The sequence below is a fragment of the Bos indicus x Bos taurus genome, chromosome 8 (genome assembly GCF_003369695.1).
Source record: "Bos indicus x Bos taurus breed Angus x Brahman F1 hybrid chromosome 8, Bos_hybrid_MaternalHap_v2.0, whole genome shotgun sequence".
Lineage (NCBI taxonomy): Eukaryota > Metazoa > Chordata > Mammalia > Artiodactyla > Bovidae > Bos > Bos indicus x Bos taurus.
The window spans coordinates 53,453,736-53,474,454 of record NC_040083.1 but is presented as its reverse complement, the minus strand read 5'-3'; the positions used below and the strand labels follow the sequence as shown (position 1 = coordinate 53,474,454).

At 40.1% G+C, this 20,719-nt stretch overlaps 1 protein-coding gene and 1 long non-coding RNA gene across 2 annotated transcripts in view; one reads left to right on the top strand and one right to left on the bottom strand.

Moving 5' to 3' along the window:
• The window catches only part of GNAQ (G protein subunit alpha q), a 313,040-nt gene extending 296,095 nt beyond the window's left edge, over positions 1–16,945 (top strand). The window contains exons 6-7 of the mRNA XM_027549519.1: positions 5,352–5,505; positions 11,684–16,945. Coding sequence (XP_027405320.1) covers positions 5,352–5,505; positions 11,684–11,874 — 345 coding nt within the window. The 3' untranslated portion in view covers positions 11,875–16,945. The remainder of the gene's footprint in view (positions 1–5,351; positions 5,506–11,683) is intronic.
• Positions 877–6,915, bottom strand: LOC113897138. The gene is made up of 3 exons (XR_003512272.1): positions 6,828–6,915; positions 2,072–2,130; positions 877–911 (listed from the first exon to the last, which is right to left on the bottom strand). It is a non-coding gene; the product is annotated as an uncharacterized LOC113897138 (long non-coding RNA).
• Positions 16,946–20,719: the final 3,774 nt, after the last annotated feature.

Here is a 20,719-nt window from a genome sequence, read left to right as displayed (position 1 = left end):
AAATTCTCACTGTGGAGTGAAAAACAACTTACACGGCATAAAGTAAGAATCGTAATTCAGTTCAGTCACTCAGTCGTGTCCGACTCTTTGCAACCCCATGAACCGCAGCACACCAGGCCTCCCTGTCTATCACCAACTCCCAGAGTCCACCCAAACCCATGTCCATTGAGTCATTGATGCCATCCAACCATCACATCCTCTGTCGTCCCCTTCTCCTCCTGCCCTCAATCTTTTCCAGCATCAGGGTCTTTTCAGATGAGTCAGCTCTTCACATCAGGTGGCCAAAGTATTGGAGTTTCAGCTTCAACATCAGTCCTTCCAGTGAACACCCAGGACTGATATGCTTTAGGATGGACTGGTTGGATCTCCTTGCAGTCCAAGGGACTCTCAAGAGTCTTCTCCAAAACCACAGTTCAAAAGCATCAATTCTTTGGCACTCAGCTTTCGTTATAGTCCAACTCTCACATCCATACATGACCACTGGAAAAACCATAGCCCTGACTAGATGGACGTTTGTTGGCAAAGTAATGTCTCTGCTTTTGAATATGCTATCTAGGTTGGTCATAACTTTCCTTCCAAGGAGTAAGTGTCTTTTAATTTCATGGCTGCAGTCACCATCTGCAGTGATTTTGGAGCCCAGAAAAATAAAGTCAGCCACTGTTTCCACTGTTTCCCCATCTACCTGCCATGAAGTGATGGGACCGGATGCCATGATCTTAGTTTTCTGAATGTTGAACTTTAAGCCAACTTTTTCACTCTCCTCTTTCACTTTCATCAAGAGGCTTTTTAGTTCCTCTTCACTTTCTGCCATAAGGGTGGTGTCATCTGCATATCTGAGGTTATTGATATTTCTCCCAGCAGTCTTGATTCCAGCTTATGCTTCCTCCAGCCCAGCGTTTCTCATGATGAATCTTAATTGGGAGAGACAAAAAGCAGGAAGCCAGCATGGTTAGATTTTCATTGCACGACTCGGGCACTGGGCTGGATGTGTGACTAGCACTTCTTATCATGAAAACAGGACAGAGCGTCGTGTTTCTCGCCGTGGTCCCTAGCTCAGCAAGCTCTCTGCACTTTCCACCTCCAAGTGCATGCTGTATGTCAGCAGCATCAGCCTCACCTCCAGGCTTATTAGAAATTCAGGCTCCTGGGTCCCACCCCAAGCTGAGTCACAGCCCGTGTCCCCAGGTGATTCATAACACATGCTAATTTGGAGAAGCCCACCTCCATCACAGTGCTTCCCAAAGTTAACCCTACATCAGAATCCCCTGGAGGGCCCGCTAAAAATGTAGATTCCTAGGGCTTACCCCCTAAGATTGAGGGGGTTTTTTGGTGGTTGTTGTTTTGGCAGTGCTGCACAGCATTCAAGATCATAGTTCCCTGATCAGGGATTGAAGCCATGCCCACTGCATTGGAGGCATGGAGTCTTAACCACTGAATCACCAGGCAAGTCCCTGAGACTGAATTTGGTAGGTCTGGTTGGAGGTATGTGGGTGCTAATGCTGCTGATCAGCCACCCACTTTGCTGCTCTTTAGCTTTCCCCTGAGGGAGAAGCTCCTGCCGAGGCCACACAGCATTTGCCAAGTTGGAAAACAGCCTAGAGCAACCCCAGACTGCAGACACTGGCAAAGCTTCAGTGGGACCAGGCCAGTCAGCAGGCTCACCTCCACTGTGGCCCTGGCTGCAGCAGCCCCGGGCACAGAGGGACAGGCACCACCACAAGACATCTCTAGGACCCAGGGCTGGGAATAGTCCACTGTCTCTACTGTGTCCTAGTATGAGGCCCCCCTTACAGTAGACCTCCATCTGGAGCTTGGGGGATCCAGTTCTGACTTGAACTTAATCATAGAGGCCTCAGGTGCCTCCTTGTTCGTGAACTCAAAGTCAGGACCACTCCTCTCCCCTTTCTAGTCTCTACCCCGGGTCTAGCCACTTACCATTAGACTTCAATCTAAAAAAGGTCCCAGTAGGGCCCTCCCCTGGGGACCCCATCATACCCCTTCTGGAGAGTGCTAATCACAGTGATAAGCCTTTCGGATGGAGGCTATCTGGTTGAGGCCAAGGTGTACATACCCGCTCTTTAGACATGACTTCTCTGAAGGCCACAGTATGATTTTCTGGAATTGCTACAACTGTAAATAAGAAAAAAAGTTAATTCTTCCATCAGGGATGTCACTATCTAATTAACCATCTTTAGATCCTTTAATTCTTTCAGTTTTATTAGGGCCTTTGCTTTCCTTCAGTCATGAAATTTTCAACCTGTAAAATCTCAGGCTACAAGAGATCATTTCTCAGTGAATATTGTTTCCAGGCTTAAACTTTTGTTACTGGTGATGACAATCAGTAAAAAGCATATAGATTGTAAAAATACTGTTTTTAAAGGCTGTTCATATTATTTATATTAAATATGGGCTGCGAAATAAACACTGTCCCTTGAAGTAACCCATCCCTCCATATTTAATTATCTAATGGTAGGCACAGAGTGTAAAGGTAAAGAGATTGTGATGCCACAAACTTGGCCTCTGTGCACCAGAGTCGAATTGAATCGAATCTCAGAGACAGTTTTGAATGAAACAGAAAAGAACAGCTTTATTGCTTTTCCAGGCAAAGGAGGCCACAGGGGACTCGTGCCCTCAGAACGGTGTGTCCCAACCCACGGGGACTTGGTGAGCAGTTTTATAGCAGTGTTCAGGGTGGGATTGCTGGTGAGGACCAGGGTGTGTGCAGGACCTGCATTCCTTTCATCTGGCCTCAGGTGGTCTCCTGATAAGCTTCTATGATTCTGGGGGTTATCCCATCTGTGACCTGTTCTCTGGAATGAAGCGTGTTTCGTCTAGTAATTAATATCTTTCATTTGTTGGGGGTTTTAGTTCTGCAGACAAGCTCAAAGGTGTTGTTATGTGTATTCCTTGAGGCAGAACCGGGACCCTGTTCTGAGGCTGCATCCCTCACTTCCCTGATTAGCAGCTGTTTGCCCTTTGAAACTCAGGGAAGGCTGAAGCCTGTTTCCTACAAACAAGAAATGGGAGACAGAGGAAGGCTTGCATGACCAGGAGCCCACAGCATTCTGCTCAATTTCGATTGGTGGTGATGGACTTTATCAGGTTTGGTAAAGGTCTCCTTTTGAACAGTAGGCCTTTTCAGCTTGATTTGAATTGGAACACTTTACAGAAGAAAAGAGCAAGACATATTCAGGATATAGGAAATTGCTTGGTGAGCTTAACTTCCCAGAACTTTTTCTGGAACAGCGGTCATAGGGTAATGCAGAAGAGTGTAGTTGGCCTCTATAATGCTGAACTGTGAAACTCAGGACACATTCTACATCGGGAAGGTAAAAGCTGAGCAGAATGTGTTAACAGCTTGAACCGTTAGTCTTCAAGATCATCCTTCAAACATCTTTCATTCACTTCCTTTTAGAAATTTGAGAATGAAGTGGATCCAGCTATATCAATCAAAAGCATTAGATTTTTTTTTTTAATTTTATATTGAACTAGAGTTACCAATATTGTATTAACAGTTTCAGGTGTACAGCAAAGTGGTTCAGTGATAAATAGCATTCTTTTTCAAAGTCTGTGAGCCTGTTTCTGTTTTGTAAATAAGTTCATTTGCATCATTTTGGGGGAGATTCTGCATATAAATAATATATTGTTTTTCTCTGAGAAGTATTTTATATATAATAAGATCCAGAAAAAATACAGTTCAAACTAGCTTAAAAACTAAAGAGTACTTAATTGGTTGATGTAACTAAAAAATGCAAAGCATCACCAGGTTTTGGCATGGTTTGACCAAGAAGTTAAAACCTAGTTTCTTTTTCTTCCTGTTTCAAAATGGTTGCTGGAAGCTCAAGGCTACACGATGCTTCTTCCACTTTTTTCATGAAAGCTGGTTCTCTGTTCCAAAGCTCTTGGCAAAAATCCTGGAGTTTAACTGGACTGGTTGAGCAGCTTGGCTACACTGGTAACCAAAAAACAAGGGAAGCAGTAGTCCAAGTGACAGGAACCTGGATTCAGAGCCCAGCCCTGAATCACCCCAGGTACAAGGAGAATAGGATTATTTGTTTAGTTGCCAAGTCATGTCTGACTCTTTGTGACCCTATGGACTGTAGCCTGCCAGGCTCCTCTGTCCATGGGATTCTTCAGGGAAGAATACTGGAGTGGGTTGCCATTTCCTTCTCCAAGGGATCTTCGTGACCCAGGGATTGAACCCACTTTTTGAATAGGATCCTCTGGCTTAAGCCATTAAGCCACCTGTTAGCAGTAGACATGGGCTCAATCCTCAGCAGGCTTTTCCATTGCCCCAGACTTGGTCATAACACATAGATCCAAGACAGGGGAATGGAGAGTGTTCTCTGTTGTCTGAGAAAATGCAGGCCCAAGGAGGATTCTCCAAATCTGCCGCCTTGGTCTGTGACCAAGGGCAGGAATGATTTCGAAGCAAGTGTGTCTGTAGAAGGAAGAGCTGGTGAATAGATGTGGGCTAAGCGAGGAGGCTGTCTAGCTTTTGGCTGGTGAGTGATCACCCGAGTCAGAAGTACCCTTGAAACATCTTCATTTGTAAGAGCAGGCTGACTAATTCCTTAAGAATTCATAGAGGTTTTCTGTTACCTAGACTGACTTGATAGATAGCTTCAGTTGAAAACACTGAAGGTGGTGAGCAATATTACATTTGTATCTCCAACTAATTACTATGTATAGGTCCACAGTTGTGTATGAAAATTATAGTGAAACTTAGGGAGACAGTGTGTTCTGATCAATAGGAAATGTGTGATCTAAAAGTATTTTTCCATGTGTTTTTCTAATCAGGGAATGTGTGTGTGTGTATGTGTGTGTGTATATATATATATATATATGTATAGTAAAAAATAATACTTCTAAAAAATATTGATGCACTTTGGGCAAAGAATAAAGTAACTTTGTTTTGACTGTTATGTAATAGACTAATTGTGAAGTCCCTAGTACATATAGGTTAAGAAATGCAAAATGAAGCCTGGTACTTAGTTTTTGATACAGACCTTAAGTATTTGGCCATGAATGAATAATTCTTGGTGGGCATTTGTGACAGTGTGCCAGGTACAACTTGATTCTCTAGGCTTTGATGATTCTTTTTCTACCTTAAAAGTTCTATCAGTGGATATTTATTATTATTATTCTCTTCTGCCCATCAGCCTGAGAGTTTGCCTAATGAAAAGAGCTGCTGAGCCTTTTGCATGTAAATCCTGATGCCATGGAAGCTCAGCCCAAGGCCACAGAAATTGAATGCATACCAAAGATGGGTTGGACTTACAAAGCAAACAGTTCCCAGGCTGAGTGATCATGTAATTCACGTCTTGTTTTTCTGCTGATTTTTTTTTCAGAACCGAATGGAGGAAAGCAAAGCACTGTTTAGAACAATTATCACGTATCCCTGGTTCCAGAACTCCTCAGTTATTCTGTTCTTAAACAAGAAAGATCTTCTAGAGGAGAAAATTATGTATTCCCACCTAGTTGACTATTTCCCGGAATACGATGGTAAGTCTTCACTCTTCAGCCAGCGTGTTAGCCAGGGAAATATCCCACCTCCTGAGACCAGGGCCAGAGCTGACACACTCCTGTACTCCATCAGTGCCTCAGAAGCCCACGTGTTGATGGAGTATGAATCATTGTTTGTCCTGTCTTTTAATGACCTGAAATGTTTCACTTACCAACAGTGATGAAATTTACACTTACTTCAAAATACATAAGAAGCTTTCTTTTATATCAGAGGATGGAACCATCCCCTAGTTTTGACTATGTATCAACCATTATAGTTCCCTCTTGAGTTCCCTTTCATTTGGTAACAGTCTGCCTGTCCTTCTCTCTGGAGAGAAAACAGAATTTTGTGGTCAAGAGCCCATCGTCTGAAGTCGATCTGTCAGCTTCAAATACCAGTTCTGATACTTCCTATTTGTAAACCTTGATCAAGTAACTGAATTGCTCTGGGCTTTAGAACCAAACTTTTGTTTTGTTGACTGTAATAGATAACATAAGTGTGAGATTTCAGCATGATGCCTGACACAGATATTTTCTTTGGAGGGCTTCATGACCCCATGACGCCCCATTATCCTGAGAGAAGGCACCCATCTTTTAAGCTCTGCCTGTAGCACCCACTTTGGGACTCCTGTCTATGTACTTTGCATTATTTACTTCCTTCTTGTAACAAATCTTGCCTCCTCAACTAGACTGAAATCCTGGATGACTGAGCACAACACCCAACCCCTTCTGCAAAATATTACTTGCTGACAGATTGGTAACAAAATGCATCCGTACCAGCCACTCTGAAACAGGTGAAAGAGTCACAGCCACTGCCCTGTAAGAACTTATCTGCAGAGTCCACACTCAGCTCCCCACACATGCTCGAGTATAGATTAGGAGTGGCTAACTGTGGGCTTCCTAGGTGGCTCAGTGGTAAAGAGTCCACCTGCCAAGCAGGAGACTCGGTTCTGATCCCTGGGTCAGGAAGATCCCCTGGAGAAGGAAATGGCAACCCATTCCAGGATTCTTGCCTGGGAAAGCCCATGGACAGAGGAGCCTGGTGGGGTCGCAAAAGAGTCAGACATGACTGAATGACTAAACAACTAAGTAAAATTCTACTGAAACAGCCACACCCACTCATTTATATGCTGTCTGGCTGCTTTTATGCTACAGCAGCAGAACTAAGTGGTTGTGATAGAGCTCAAGTGGCCCAGAAGCTCAAAATATTTACTCTGTGGTCCTTAAACAGAGAAAGCTTGCCAAACCCAGATCTAAGTGAATAGCATGTAAGAGGACAAACTTTGAATGTCGCACAGCACTGCACCAGCTCGGCCACTTACCGGTGGTGGGGCCTCAGTCACGTTTAAGTACTCAGTTTCCTCCTGGGTAAAAAAGAATTGAATGGAATCACGTATGCAAGTCACGTAGCTCGGTCCCTGGCAGAGAGAAGAACACAAACCCAAAAGTACCTATTCTAGAGGTGCAACAAGAGAATGGGCCGTTTTTAAAAAATACTTTATCAGCATAAGCTATCTGGTGTGTATGTCAACTCAGCAGCGTTTTTGTACTTCTAGGAACTCCTTAAGAAAGGCAATTACTTATTGTAAAGTTTAAAAATAAAATAAAATTTAAAAAAAAAAAGAAAGAAAGGTAACTACTTCAAAACTAATACTCAGTGTGGCCTCATAGCTTTCCCCAAAGATGCCAACACATTGAGGATGGAGTTTCACTCATCTTTCATCACACGTGTGTTTGGTGTGATGCTGCTCTTGGAAGGGAAACGTTACATGTTAATGAACTGAAGTTCCTTCTCAAATGCACATAGAATTCTAACTTGTAGGGATGTTATCATGCTGGTTTTGTCTGCAGTGTGTTCCCATCCTCTGTCCAAGTAGCTTTTCCTTTGTGCTTTGAGGTCCCTTTAAAAACAAATACTTGCCTATCCTGTTCTCTTTTCCTCCTTTTACTTGGCCACTAGCCTGCCACCAAGTCACAGATGCCCGAGCCTGTAGTCCTCAGTGCTCCTGAGCAAAGCACGGAAGGAGGCAACCTAGCACTGGTTCTCTCCCGCAGCAGCAGGCTGACTCCTTAAACACGAGACCAGCCCAAATAAGGTGGGCACGAAGCGTCCAGCTTACACCCAACACACATGCTTGCCTCGTATGGCTGGAAGGGGAGACTTGTTTTAGTCTTTCTCAGAATTTGGTGAAAATCCACGAATGAGAAATGACCACCACCCCCTGACATAGCACAAGCCTGTAGGCAGCATGTTTTCATTATGTGCATACTTATGGGATGACAGAGCAGACCCACCGAGGCTCAAGGCACCCACACAGCACACATAGAACAGCACACCAGGATTGGTTTTCCTGCGATAAAGACCCGAAGTAAGTGTTAGAGTACTGTTCTTCCTTCTCTGTGCGGCTTCTTCCTCTTCTTTTTACATTTCTCCTTTGTCCAGTGAGTTCCCGATTCCCCATCACTATAAGTAAGAGCATCTTCCTTCCAACATGAGCCCACTGTGAATGTTGTTAAATCTGAAGTTTGTTTTTTTTTCACTGTCCATCTTCCCTGGTAACACACGTCACGCATATAGGAAACTTGTCTGTGGAAAAAGAATAAAAGACGCTGATAGTTATTCCTAAAGCAGATGCAGCTGTCATTCCAGGAGACTTCAGGCCCTTGTAAGATGAGCTGAGAGAAAAAATTCTAGGCCCACTCTGCAGTGACATGTTTATAATACACATGTTTATAGTATTATAAATTTCACACTTCCACATTTCTGTACTTACAAGGTCTTAATCATAATGAATGTCATTTCTTTATTTCTCTTCAGAAAGGAAAATTACCATTTCCACATGGACTTGAATTGCAAAACTGTTCATAGAGACTATGGGATTTTTGTTCCTGCTATGATGGCCGTAATGATTTCTTTGTAGTTTATGTTTATTCAGATAACAAATTATGCTTAAAAGCATAACAGACTCCATGTGCTCTTCAGTGAACTTGAGTTATGTTCTAATATACTTTAGAGTTAAAAAAAGAACAAAAGAGTCAAAAGAATAGACTTTCGTTTCCCAAAAAGAGCAAGTAAAATTTCATTCACAAGCCAGAAAGATAACGTTCTTTTATGAAAATGGAAGTCTGCATCAGTTCTAACAATCTACTGGTCCATCTCCGGGAGATGGTGAAAGATAGGGAAGCCTGGTGTGCCGCAGTCCATGGGGTTGCAAAGAGTTGGACACGACTGAGCAACTGAACAATAACAACAATGGAATTAAGTTAAAAATAGTACATTAAATAAGCTAGGACACTAAATTTATCTCTCTCTCTCTCTCTCTCACATATTTTTAATTGGGGCACTCTTTAATTCAGTATGGTGCCAGTCTTCTTAATCATTGACAATTTCAAATCTGGGCTAAGTCAGGAATTCAAACATTCATTTTGTAACCTGTACAAGTGAGAATAATCTGCTTTCATGACTCTTCCTCCCAATGTCTGGCAGTGTTGGATATAAGCTTATTTGCTTATAAGATTGGTTTGAAAAGTTTTCAAGTTGACTTTCTGAAGCTTACCATGTATTTTGTTAGAATCTGTAGGCCCTCAGTAGAATTGTCAAAGATTTCTTTATCCCAACCAGTAAATAACAATACTGATTAAAAAAAAAAAAAAAAAAATCTAAGCTGTGGATCCCAAGCGGGTTTTCTGGGAGAGGAGGAACAGAGCTTATAGTGCTTACCCCTCTTTCATGGTATAAAGCTAAATGGAAAATGGGAGAAATTCAGATGCATAGTGCCAAAAGATGCATATAAGAAAGGTGCTTATTCTAGAACAACAGACAGAAAATGAAATAAATTATATAAAGAAAAAAGAAAGAAAGTGCTCAGTCCTTGATAGGTGGTAATGTTTTGGTATTGCTTTTAATTTACAACAAGTTTTAAATTAACATATTTATCAGGGTCTATTATGTTTTTAAAACAGTTCTGCTGAGATATGATTCACATACAATATATAATTCATCCATTTAAAGCATACCATTCAATTCTTTTTTGTATGTGTCATTAGTTTCATGAATTATTGTAAAATATATGTAACGTGAAATTTTGTCTTTTTAACCATTTTTAAGCATGCAGTTCAGTGATACTATAATTACATTCACAGTGCAGAGCTGCTGCTGCTGCTGCTCCTTAGTCGCTTCAGTCATGTCCAACTCTGTGCGACCCCATAGACGGCAGCCCACCAGGCTTCCCAGTCCCTGGGATTCTCCAGGCAAGAACACTGGAGTGGGTTGCCATTTCCTTCTCCAATGCATGAAAGTGAAAAGTGAAAGTGAAGTTGCTCATTCGTGTCCGACTCTTAGCGACCCTATGGACTGCAGTCTACCAGGCTCCTCCATCCATGGGATTTTCCAGGCAAGAGTACTGGAGTGGGGTGCCATTGCCTTCTCCACACAGTGCAGAGCAGCCATCTCTATTTCCAAAACTGTGTCATTGCCCCCCAAAATTCTATAATCATTAATATCTCCCCATTTTCCCTTCTTCCTAACCCCTGTTAAACTCTAATCTACTTTCTATCTCTATAAATGTGCCTTTTCTCAATACTTCACCTAAGTGGAATCCTGCAGTATATGTTGTTTTGTGTCTGACTAATTTTACCTGACATATTTTTAAGATTCATGTATGTTGTGGCATCTGTCAGAACTTACTTTTTATGGCTGAATAATATTCCGTTGTCTGTATATACTACCCTTTGCTTTTCCATTCCTCTGTTGATGGATCCTTGGGTTGTTTCCTTCTTTGGGGTAGATACCTAGGAATGGAGTTGCTGGTTCATATGGTAATTCTGTGTTTAGCTTTTTGAGGACCCATCACACTGTTTTCCATTTTATATTCCTAGCAACAATGCACAAGGGTTCAGATTCCTCCACATGCTTGCTAACACTTGTTATCTTCCACTTGATTTGATTATAGCCATTCAGGTAGATGTGAAGTGGTATCATACTGTGGTTTTGATTTGCATTCTCTCATAGTTAATAATGTTTATCTTTTCATGTGCTTATAATGAACATCTTTTCAGGTGCTTATTGGCCATTTGTATATCTTCTTGGGAGAAATGTTTATTTAAATCCCTTGCCCATCTTTTATCAGGTTGTCTTGTTATTGTTGAGTTGTAGGAGTTCTTGGTATATTCTGAATATTTATCCATTATCAGATGTATGATTTGCAAATGTTTTGTCCCATTCTGTAGGTTGTCTTTTTTAGTCATTCTTTTTTAAATTTATTTTTATTGAAGTATAGTTGAATTATAATGTGTTAGTTACTGCTGTACAGTCAAGTGTGTATGTTGTCTTTTTACTTTCTTAATAATGTCCTTAGATGTGCGAAAGTTCTTAATTTTGATTAAGTCCAATTGATCTGTTTTCTTTTTTGTTGCCTGTGATTTTGGTGTCATGTCTAAGACTCTGTTACAGAATTATCAAATAACTTCGTAATATATCCTGATAAATGTATCATGATCCTTTTTAAAAACATCTAAGACAGTGCTTGGCACTTAAGAGATCCTGGATAAATGTAAGAAAACATAAACCAGCTTTTTTTAATCATCACATGTAGTGAATTAAATTCTACGTAAATGTGGTTTTTTCAGAAACACCAGAAAGGAGCCTGCAGAGGACAGTTGTAGACAGACCAGAGGTTAAGAAACAGGTTTTCTATTCTTAAAGAGATTTCAGTCTGGAGAATGTAAAATGATCGATAAAAAAGTAGGAGCAGGTTGGGTGGGGAGCACACAGGGGCAAATTGACGAGAGAGCTTGAGGCAGTTATATGATATGCACACTTGTTATGCAGCTGAAACCAGCACAGTTAACTCAGTCCAACCAGAAGTAAGCTAATCACATCCCTACCTGAAGATTCTGTAGTAGCTCCTTATGTCCCAAAGAATCAGAGCTAAACTTAGCCTGGCCTTCACACTACCTGCCTGTTCTCACAAGATCACATTCTGTGGATAGATGGAGGTGGATGCATGGGCAGCTGAAGTGAGAAAGAGGAGCCGTGACACACAGTCGTGTCGGGGAGGACGCTTATAACAGATCAGATCTACAGTGAAGAGGTCTTCATGAGCATTAGTAACCATGGAGCAAGTGCATTAACAGATCAGCTGGCTGACAGATGTCCCTCTTCTCTCTTGGCCAACAGGACCCCAGCGAGATGCCCAGGCAGCTCGAGAATTCATCCTGAAGATGTTCGTGGACCTGAACCCAGACAGTGACAAAATCATCTACTCGCACTTCACGTGCGCCACAGACACCGAGAACATCCGCTTTGTGTTCGCCGCTGTCAAGGACACCATCCTCCAGCTGAACCTGAAGGAGTACAATCTGGTCTAGTCGTGCCTCCTCGACACCGCCCTTCCCTTCCCTGGTGGGCTAGTGAAGCTAAACAAGAGGGACTGTATTTCTGTGGAAAACAATTTGCATAATACTAATTTATTGCCGTCCTGGACTCTGTGTGAGCGTGTCCACAGAGTTTGTAGTAAATATTATGATTTTATTTAAACTATTCAGAGGAAAAACAGGATGCTGAAGTACAGTCCCAGCACATTTCCTCTCTTTTTTTTAGGCAAAATCTTGTGACTCAATGTATTTTAAATTCTCAGTCATGCACTCACAAAAACAAGAGCTGTTTCTTCCTCTCTCTCTCTCTTTCTTTTCTATTAAGCAAAATGAAGTTGATTTTCCTTTTCCCAGCCCATCCCTTCCTCTTGATTTTTCCCACATTACGATGGCCTTTATCATAGTTCCATTCTTGGTCAAGTTTTTCTCTCAAATGATAGAATCAGGACAATGTCATTCAATTTAAGCCATTGACATCAGCTTAATTTAACAGTTTGTGGTTTTTGCTGAAGGATTATAAGTATTAATACTGTGGTTTTAAATGTATTGATCTGGATACACATATAGAGGTCTTTTTATATAAATATATTGTCTTGCCTCACTTTGGGCTGGGACAGTGGATGCCCGTTTAATGGTTAAGTGTCTTGTTTTTTGTTTTCTTTTTTTGAAGTTTACCTTCAGCCATAACTGGTTGCTCTGCAAACCATATAGAAGTCAGTAAAGCAAGGGCCAAGACACACAGAAGGAGTTCTTCCTTTTGAAATATCATGTGCCATTGTTCTTCCTCTGTTTCTTGCCATTTTTTTCTCCACCCTCTTTTCTTCAAATTGCAGATGCCAAAAACATATGCCAAGAGACACTACATTATCCCAATGGCTGCTGCCCAGATCCTTCTCATAGGTTGCTCTTAATTTTTTTTTTTTCCTGAAACAACTTCTCCCTCTTTTTTTTTCCCCCTTAGTGTTTGGGCCACAATTTTAAAATGACTTTTAACTATGGATATGTGTTGCCAAAGCTGGCTTTTAAAAAAAAATTAATGAGAGCTTAAAAGATGAAAGCCAGAATCTTAAAATGTGAGAGAGTAAGACTGTGAAGCCTAAAATGTTTGGCTGAGAATGAACCTGAAACACCAGTTGCCAAACTGTTGGTCACTGTAGATTTGATTCTTACAGTCCATCCTTTTATTTGCCCTTAAATCATGTTGTTTAGTGTCCACATTCCATGTTGAGTGTCTGAATCAGCAATGTGGAAAAGCTGTCTTGTGTGATACCCCATGAAATCTGCTTTTATCTTTTCATTTGAAGCCAGTTTACTCTCTCTCTGTTCTTTAAGGTCAAGTAGGTCTGCCAAAAACACTGGTCAATAGTATTACTCTGACACCTTTAATTTGCAGACTCTGAAGTTACTGCTAGTTTACCATCTTTAGGATCTTAAACTGGTGACTGATTGAGTTGAACTTAAGGAAGATTTGTGGACCGAAACTCATAAGTAACCTCTCTGTTCTATAGAATGTGTATCTATGTAACTGAACGTAGTAGGAGAGAGATCTAGAATTCTATATGTGCAATTTTTCAACCAATGCAAAAAAAACAGCACATGTATTGATGATCTTCTGTCAAGCAGCTTGAATTGAAATATAATTTAAGAAAACAAATCATGATGGTTTAAACCTGCTGGGAAGGTAGAATTAGGCCATGATCCTGGTCTAATTTTACTACAGTACTATTTGGCAGGAGTCTATAAACTTTTATGTAAATCACTGTTTTGGAACAACAAAGGAGAGAGAAAATTAATGGCTTATGAGATGAGTACCAGAGTTATTCAATAATAATGGAATGTTCCCATTCTTTGGTCTGCCAGCCTCAAAGTACACAGGTTACCTGGTTTTTCTCTCCTTATTCAGAAAGCACCTGTAATTTAAGTAAGAAACAGACTGCCTATAGGTATAGTGCAATTATGAATGCTCTAATCATTGTACATACATCTCTCTCTTGATATTGCATCATCCTTACTGGCTTTGTAATCATTAATTTTTTGGCAGATTGAATGTGCTGTATTGATATGTATCTATGTAATTGTATGTCTCATAGCTAATTCACATTTTGAATAATGTTATTTTATTTACTTTTTTAAGAGAGGAGAATGTAAATTTGTCAGTTTATTTCTGACTAGGGATTTTTTTTTTCCATTTAGAAAAGAAAAAGAAAAAAAAAAACCTTACTATCGTACAGAGCGGTACTAGCATCGTGCTATATAAAATCATTTGCACATTCCTAAGCAGAGGTATACTGATTATAAGACCCAAAGGTAATTTCATAGCAAAATACATAAAAGCAGTTGGAGCTTTTATACAAACATGGAAACCAACTTTGTAGAACTTTTGCCATTTGACCTAGGATTGGAATATGAGCTTTTATACAATTCATATTCTTATTTGGCAAACGCACAGTTTAGTATTACCTCTCTGATGGCCTTTATTAGAAAGGCAGTTTTAGAAGCTATTGTGATCCACTAAGGAAATGTTTTAATAGCTAGCGACCACTGCTTGCCTGAAAGGGCGATCTTAAATTTGGTGCAGCAAAAAAAAAAAAAAAAAAAAAGATAAAAAAGGAAAAAAAAAAGTATAAACAACATTTGAAGGCCTACAGTGTGTATAGAGAAAACCTCATCACAAGATCATAAGTGTTAACAGTTTTAGGGAATCAGGATATTCTATTTAATAGAGCTATAGTAGATGTAGTCAATTAAACCTGATCTCAGAGCTCCAAGAAGCTGAGCAAAACAGGGAAAGATTGTTATATTTGTCTTCATGAAATTGGGATGGAATTGCTATGCAGAATTGAGGTTTGTGGTTTCACTGTTCATCTTAGGGTGCATGATAAGATCCCTTTTCTTGAGAAGGGAAAAAATTGATCACCCTGGTTACAGTGATGCATAGAAACCGATTGTATCCACACTAGTCAATTGAAGCTAAAGGATTTTCTTTTTTGTTTCTTTGGGGTTTTACTGAACGGGCTGGGGTGGGAAGGGATTCTTTTCAGTTTTGTATAAAAACGAAGTTTACTCATGCTTTATATTATTGTGATTGCAAGCGTTCTAAGCGTGTGCCGCTGGACCCCTCTTGTTGATGCTCTTAGTAACGGAGGCCTGTGGCAAGTTGTGTGGTGACTTGGGCATGTCTTATTCAAAAACAAAAACACAGAAACCTTTCTTCCGCAGACCAAGGCAAGCAGCCGTCTCATGACTCACTTAACACATTGCAGTGTACCAGTTTACAGATGATTTTGCCCTTTTTTGCGTGACATGGCAGTTCCAACCCACAGAGAATCCCTTGTTTGTAAATTGGAGGTTTGTACTATGCCTTACAGAGCTTAAATTCAGAAGTTTGTGCCTCATATCTGAAACAAAGGGAAATAACACACCCATTCAAAAGTAAATAACTCCCTTCAAAGTTGTTTGTTTTTCGATACATTTTCATATAAAGAGCTCTGTTGAATGTCATGAATTGAGTGGGGGAGAAAATATTCTAGAAACCTGCATATGTTGTTTACTAGCAGATGACATCTACAAAAGGTATTTGAAGAACACCGAAACTTGTAATTTTTTGTAGATTAGCTAGCAGGTCTGATATTTAAAAAGGTAATTCAGCTAAAGGACAATTTACTTTTTGTACTTCAGACTATCTTGATTGTCAAGGTGTACGAACTGTAATTTTAAAATTTATACTGCCACATGATTGTAAATTTTAGTTGTCTTAAGTTAGTAATGGGTGAAAAGCTATTTATGCTGGATATGGGTCAAAAATGACTATTATTTGCAAAAAATATATAAAAATAATGGGAAGAAAGGGCTGCATAATGAGATACTGCAAGACTCAGATACTGGTTGGAAATAATCTTCAAGTTACCCTCAATTTCCCTTTGTTTTCAGTTTCTCAAAAAGAATGAATGAAATGAAATATAGCAGAATGTTAACCCATATAAAAATAAAGTGTACCCAAATATTGTAACGTATATTGCTGCTCTTCTTAAAATTAAATAAGGGTTTAAAACCACTTAATTGGTAATTGACAACATCTCAATTGACAGATAAGGTGTGCTTGGTATACATATTTTCTTCCAAAGACTTTTCTTTGGTTAGAAACACACAAAAATTGAAACTAGTAATATTGTATGTTTATCTATCTCTACATATTTCCAGCATATGTAGCATTAATAGATCTGTCCTGGTAACTATGTCTTTGGGATTTCATTTTGATTCCATCAATTTAGGAAAAGAAATGGCTTAGTTGTATACGATTAGCTAGAGATTTTTGGAGCCAGGCACCTGCTGCTTCGTAGATATTTAGTATAAAGTTGCCATTTGTTTTTCTCACAGGATAACAATTTCTTGCTGTCTCAACTACCAATGCTCTTCAGTAACCCTCTTGCCTCTAGAATCATCTGTTCAAAGTATGCATACACACCTAGCACATAGTAGGTGCTCAAGTATTAATTTTCTTCTTACCTCCCTTACCATGGATCCTCCATTTCCCTGTATGATTCCAACCCAATAGTAAACAACATGTACACGTTATGAAAACATCTATGGGTAAAATTGGATCTCACTTGGATGAAGGAATTCTAACTTCCATATAAGCTTTGGTAGACAGAAAAAAAAAAAAACAGGGAGGAAGATATTCTTCAGTACAATATTTTTAAATTTAGAAAAGAAAGATGGAAAATTACTATGTAACTTTGTTCAGGTTACTTTGACTGAAACACATGTTTTTGGTGGATTTCTTTTCCTCAAAGAACTCTCTAAATGCAACTTGCTGGATTCCTCACCTGTCATCATGTTGGAAACCCTTCCTAGACTTATGTATTTAGGGAGTTTTGTCAGAAAACATTTTTAACTTGCAGTATTTAAAAGAATCATATTTACTGTTCTTAAAATGTCATTCAAATGCATGTATTGTCTATTGTTTGGGGATGGGAACTAGTTTTGCAAAAAAAAAAACACCTAATGTTGTATAATAATGCCCCAATGATCTTGCTGGTTAAAAATACAGTATTTTTGGCCATAAGTTTGTACTACAGTATTCTTCATTCTTGAGTTTTCCTTCTCTTGAAGTTGCCTAAGCCTCTCCTAGAATGTTTTTGCATTATAAGGAGTATTGGGATCAATCGTTCCTTCTCTAAAGCACTATATGATGCACATCCATGTCCCAAAGTAGATAGGTTCAATAGTTTTTAAACAAATAAAAAAGAATTTCCTTTCTGAATATAATCAGAAATTTCCACCTTCTTTAGTGGAAACATTTATATTGATAGTATTTATCAAATTTCTTTTTTTTTAAATCTTGCCCTAATTTAGGTTGCAAGCAATTTGTTAAAACAAGGTTAAATAGCTGCTCAATAAAGACTTATAACAAGCCACGTGTCTTCACCCTGAGGCCGTCTCTTCAGAGAAAGAACGCAGGCCTCACAGGCAGAGGCTTGGCTAGGGTTTCCTGTCTCAGGCCTGGGAGCGTGGGTCCACTCCACGTGACAAAGGACCTGAGGTAGATGTCTTTTAAGACAGTGACTTTTAGAAACATACATCAAGGCTTTTGAGAGAAGCTGAAATCTAGCTTTTCTTTTTCTGGCAGTTTTGTGAAGTTGGGGTGATAGCGCCAAGTTCTTTCCAGAAAATTGGTGTGTATGGAGGGATGTGAAACCATAACAGGAGACTCCTGCTACTTGCGATAAGGTTTTTGTATTTGGCAGCCCAATCCTTGCTTATGGAATTTTCTGTCTCTTAAAATCATATTCTGTCCATACACTTTTGAAAAGAAAGTGTCATTTTTCCTTAAAAGCCTTAGTTTTAAGGCCCTGCTATCCTTCCCATGTTTTAGAGACTATTTTCAGTCAGTGGTGTCCCTTCTCTTTGTATCTTCCTATGAAGGAAATGGTGTGCTGGGGACTGTCATTATTAGTACGGGCCTGGCGTGATAGTTCTCACAGCCTCTCTGCCCAGAAACAGGGATGTTAAGCAGTACCCCTAGCGCTCCTCACTCTGGCTGGGGTTTGACCTACCAGGACCTGACCTTTGGTCCATCCCATCTCTATCATCATCTTGAAGACCCCTCCATGCACAGAAAAAGACAGGAACTCACTGAATATTATTTGAGCCAAATATTTTAACTTGACCTTTCAACTCCTAGAGTAAGCCTGCCTAGTCAGATTTTTTTCTGACCTATCCTGGAAACAATTAAAAGTTGCTGAGAGCTGCTCTGCTTGGCCCTTCATCTTCCCAGCCTCCTCCCGTTTTTCTCTTAGGATGTGATAGGCAGTTTCTCCTCTTGAAATGCCAATTCAACCATAGCAAAGAGGTGGGAGTAGAACTTGACCCCAAGGAACGACAGTGGTTCATTTGACAGTGTGTACGGAGCAACTTCTATAGTTAGCCAGCGTCTTATTTTTCTCTTTTGTTGTCTGATTCTGAGTCATTTTCATGTCCATCAGCTACTCCGTATTTATTTAAAGCCTTTACTGAAGTGTTGATCAGGTTTGGAGAGTGAAAGGCCGTGGTTAAGGGTAGGTTCTCTTAAGTTATGTATGCATTACCTTTGTTTCATTGCCAAGGCTAACTAAAATTTGGCTCCAGGTATTACAGGGCACTGAAAAGTGAAAGGCACTCAGTTGAGTTAGATTCTTTGTGACCCTGTGGCTCCTCTGTCCATGGAATTCCCCAGGCAGAATACTAGAGTGGTTGCTGTGCTTAGTCACTCAGTCATGTCCAGCTCTTTGCGACCCCATGGACTGTAGCCCACCAGGCTCCTCTGTCCATGGGATTCTCCAGGCAGGAATACTGGAGTGGGTTGCCATTCCCTTCTCCAGAGGATCTTCCCAACCCAGAGATCAAACCCAGGTCTCCCATGTTGCAGACAGATTCTTTATCATCTGAGCCACCAGGGCAGCCACAAGGCACTGAACCCAGTCTATTTCAGGGAGCCTCCTAGATCCCTGCAAAACAAGGCCTTGGTTATAAAACGAGGGTCTCTAAAATCTAAGAAGATACACAGGCAATTCTGAAAAGATTCTTTTTTTCTTTGAATTCTTATCCCTCAAGACTTGAAATCTGATCTGGGTTGATTTTCTCTCTTCCTGTTTTCTTCAAGAATGCAAAGGCCAGATATTTTTCTGTTCCAAAAACCTATGGGTAAAATAAGGCAGCTTACCCTCTTTAATTAAGAGGGTAATTAAACCAAACCATAGTAGCAAAGAGCTGATGGGGTTCCCTTTGGCACAGGCCTTTGACCACACTGCTTTGGCCCTTAGGAGCCTTGAAGGAGCGCTTTTGCAGTTTAGAGGACTATGGGCCTGTCCCGTTGAGATGGGCTGCTGAAACTTAAAAGGTCCCTGAAACTTTCATTCTGTTTTCAGTTTGCCCAGTATATTTCTATGGTGGGTATTTTAAGCATCTTTAGAGATGAGAGTCCCAGGATAAAACAACGGCAAGTGAAACTTGGCAAACCCTAGAAGTCTGCAATTGGAATTCCACACTGTATGCGTAGCTGCTAGGAAGCTCCCATACCTACTGATAAGACCATGTTTGTGTCTACTCTGAGGTCCCCTAACCTAGGACACCATGCGTCTTAGGAATCCCACACTTCCCGTTGGGGCACATCTGAGGTGCAGGGCCCACATCAGTTGCTGGAGATGCAATGGCTATGTTCCCAGGCTCAGAGCAGCATTAGCAAAAGGGGCCTGCTTTCTTTTCATGATATGAGACGACCCACCCAGTGGTATCCTGGTAAATGGTTAACAGGGAGCCGTGCAGGACTGTGGTACTGGTAATGAGCACTGATTTCCATGGTTGAAATACTCCTCCACCATTCCCAATTTTAAGCTACTGGTTTTTAAGGTCACTACTTAAGTCCCAGGTAGCACAGTGGTCAAGAATCTGCCTGCCAAGGCAGGAGGTACAATAAATGTGAGTTCTATCCCTGGGTCCAGAAGATCTCTTGGAGGATGAAATGGCAACCCACTCTAGTATTCTTGCCTGGAAAATCCCATGGACAGAGGAACTAGGCAAGCTACAGTTCCATTGGGGTCCCAAAGAGTTAGACATGACTGAACATGCGTCCACACACAAGTGACTAATGATGTTAAGCATCTTTTCAAACTTTGGTTTATCTTCTTTGGAGAAATGTCTATTCAAGTCCTTTGCCCATTTAAAAATCTTAAAAGGGTTATTTGGTTTTTTGTGTTGACTGCAGGAGTTCATTATATATTCTGAATATTAAACACTTATCAGACATATGATTTACAAACATTTCCTTCCCTTCCATATTTTACCTTAATAATTTTCTTTTTATGCATAAAAAATTTTAATTTTGGTGAAATATAAGTTATCTATTTTTTTCTTTTCTTGCTTTTTGGTATTATATCTAAAAGACCATTGCCTAATCCACGGTCACGAAGTGGTACTCCCGTGTTTTATTCTAAAAATATTATAGTTGTAGCTCTTACATTTTAAGTCTTTGATTCATTTTGAGTTAAGTTTTGTGAAGTAAAGTATGTGAAGATGTGAAGTATAAAGTATGAAGTAACATTTTTAAGTTATATTTTAAATAATCACGTAAGTGGCAATGTAAGATGCACTTTTGTCTCTTGATTCATAAAGCCAAAGTATTTACTATCTAGCCCTTTATAGAAAAGTTTGCCAACCACTTTGGCCAGGTGCAGTCCTTGCAAATAGAGTGCTTAATAAATGTTTAACAAATAGACTCATTCAACAAATATTTAACCCTTCTACTGACTAAAAAGACTTACCAATAGATTATGGGGTGGGAGGGGTTTCAAAATTGGAGTGA